This window comes from Podarcis raffonei, chromosome 12 (assembly GCF_027172205.1).
Source record: "Podarcis raffonei isolate rPodRaf1 chromosome 12, rPodRaf1.pri, whole genome shotgun sequence".
In the NCBI taxonomy this organism is placed as follows: Eukaryota; Metazoa; Chordata; class Lepidosauria; order Squamata; family Lacertidae; genus Podarcis; species Podarcis raffonei.
In genome coordinates this window covers 33,631,532-33,634,422 of record NC_070613.1, presented here as the reverse complement: position 1 = coordinate 33,634,422, position 2,891 = coordinate 33,631,532, and the positions used below count along the sequence as shown (strand labels likewise).

Below are 2,891 nucleotides of genomic sequence, written 5' to 3'. Positions count from 1 at the left end.
GGCCTTCCCATTCATCTGCCATTGCGCTGGGATACGGGGCAAACATTCCCCCGTGACCCTTGGCAGGCAGGTTCGCTCTTCAGGGCATCATTAAAAGCATCCCTGCGCTTGTCTGTGACATCCATTGAAAGGGCTTCTTCTCCCCACCCCCCTCCTTGGTTCTACACACACACACACACACACACACACACACACACACACACACTCTACAGGCCCAGTGTCCCTCCTTCCCTCCCTCCGCCACCCCTCCCCAGCTCTTTCCAGAGTGAAAATCCTTTGGTCGCGGCTGCACATGGGGATGAAAAGGGTCTCTCCCCAGGTGGCTAAGAGGGGCTGTTGCCAAGAAGGAACTGGCGGCCTCATCTCTGGGGCAAGGGCTGCTTCGTCCCCGGCGGCAACTCGCCTCTGGCAAGGCTCCTGTGTCTCCGACAGCCTCGCCTGTCACTTCGCATCAGCCTCGCCCCTTTGGCCAGCCTCCTCCAAGCCCTTAATCCGGTGATCCTCCGGGGTTATAAATATTAATGCCCACCACGAGCATCATCACCACCAGCAGCGCCTTCCCGTCGGGGCTATAAGCGTCAGAGGACGGCTCAAGTCACTATGACCTCCGCCACCACTAGTCCCAGCACATCCTCCACCTCCAGCGAATGGCCCCCTCACCACCACCACGAAGGAAGGCTGGGGACCCCATCCATGCTGGACCTGTTGGCCGATCTAAGCACCGAAGGGCTTCCCCGACTGGCGGCGGCCCCTTTGGATCTCTACGCATTCCCCTCCGGAGCTCCCTTTGGCCAAAGGTCTTCTACTGCCTCCGGAGGACTGCTCCGCATGGGTGAGGAAGACCCCGAGGTGGAAGAAGAAGACGAGGGGGAGGAGGGGGAGGAGGAAAGAGAACGGGGGGCAGATGGAGGGCTGAGGAGGGCCGCTTTCCTGGGCAGACCCAAGCGCAAGCGCCTCATCACGCACACCCAGCGCCAGGCGGCCAACGTGCGGGAGAGGAAGAGGATGTTCAACCTCAACGAAGCCTTCGACCAGCTGCGCAGGAAGGTGCCCACCTTCGCCTACGAGAAGCGCCTCTCCAGGATCGAGACGCTGCGCTTGGCTATCGTCTACATCTCCTTCATGACCGAGCTGCTGGAGGGCCGCGGGAGCAGCTAGGGCGAGGCGGGGGCGCCGTCCATCCAAGGATGGAGAGCACTCAGAAGCCCATAGCTGCGCGCTCCCAAGGCAGGCTGGAAGGCGGGAGAGAAGACGCAAGGAGACATTTCCTTCAGGCTGAAGGCAGCTCCTGAGTCGGTCTTCTCTAGAGAAGCTAAGGAGCGGGCGCACGTCGAGGCCATATAACTGGCACTCTTCAGTTATCACGGCTGACTTGCAACTAAGGACTCCTCTGCCGCTTCTTTTGGACGGGAGAGGAGATCTGATGGGATGATGCTGCAACTGACAAGGGAAAGGGGTCGTTTGGACCCCCAGTGGGCGACCTGACACGCTTTCTTCCCGAGAGTTGGGATCCCAGGGCCATTTGTTTTCAAAGGAGGGAGCCAGAAAAAAAAATTCTGAGGGGTTGGCACAGAAGGGGCAAAGTATATTTCTAGGTGGGTGAGAAAGGAAAATTTAGCAGCCTTTTAATTATAGAAGTGCAGAAATGGGGGACAAATGGGGATTAGCTCCTTGTTTGTGGGGTTTCGCCCCTCTGGCGCCGCCCAACTGGGGGTGCGGTTCCAGGCAAGGAAGGGCGCACTGGACGAAAGTTGGAAAGACATGGAATAAAATCCAGGCGAGGTAGAAGAGGAGAGAGAGGGGAAATGCTACGGGATGTGAAATCAGCAGGTAGCTTGGAACATTAATGGGAAGCTGAAAAGGGTTTTTGATTGAGTTTAGGGGATGTAATGGCTGTCGGAAGAAGAGAGTGGAGATGAGCCGATGGGGGGGCAAAGGCATTTCCAGTCACGGGCGTAGCGGGGGGGGGGGAGGAGAGCCACTGCCCCCCTAGATCAAGTAAAACAATAAAAATACTTAACTAACTGACCAAACACGTTGGTTCGGCCCCCTTAACAAAAGCCCTGCCTCTCTTAATAAAGTCCTGCCCCCCCCCAAAAAAAAAATCCTGGCTACGCCCATGCCTCCCGCGCCTCTCTCTCGCCCTCTTTCAGAATAGGGGTTGCGATGCACCTGTTTCCATTTCCTTGCTTTTCCATCTCGGCAAGGGAAGGAAGGCAAGACAATTCTTGAGGAAAGGCTTCTTGGGGGCAAAGTGAGTGTAGCGGAATACAGAGGAACTTGTGGATCCCCAGAGTGCTGGGTGGCTGTCAGTTGGCCCAGATTTGTTCACAGTTCCCTTTTCCATTTTCTAATTAACGCCCCAATCACCCACCCCTCCTCCCAGCGATGGGTTTTTTACTACCACAAAGTGATCGGATGTAATCTTCGTTTTGACAAACTGAACGATTATGTTTTAATGATCTTCCTTCTCTCCTTCATACATAGTCACCTGTTCCATCAAGGAACTGAAATGCTGGTGGGGTGGGGAAGCTGTTGAATTTTCAGGAAGGTGGGGGCTGAGAGAGCAACGACCACACACACACACACACACACAGTCTGCTCAATCCACAAGCCATATGGTTTTAACCACTAAGCAAAGTCAAATACGTTGTAATGTATGAATGAAGACATAGGTGGATGGCTTCTTGCTCCCACCGCCACCATCTTTGGTACATGTGCCAGGGGGCACTTTGGCATCAAATCCACACTCACGTCGTCGTCGTCCCCCCCCCCCCAGCAAAGAAGGAGAAGATGCTTCCATCGCATGTTCCAAGGTGAACATCTTTCCCCTGACGTAGAGTTTAATTTCTGGATCATATAAGATATCATGTGAAGTGGTATTTGTGCTT

The 2,891-nt window shown here is 55.0% G+C and overlaps 1 protein-coding gene across 1 annotated transcript; it reads left to right on the top strand.

The window, feature by feature from the left end:
- Nucleotides 1–259: 259 nt before the first annotated feature.
- FERD3L (Fer3 like bHLH transcription factor) lies at nucleotides 260–2,092 on the top strand. Its single transcript, XM_053410470.1, has one exon. The coding sequence runs from the start codon at nucleotides 601–603 to the stop codon at nucleotides 1,156–1,158; it is 558 nt and encodes a 185-aa protein (XP_053266445.1). The 5' UTR covers nucleotides 260–600; the 3' UTR covers nucleotides 1,159–2,092.
- Nucleotides 2,093–2,891: the final 799 nt, after the last annotated feature.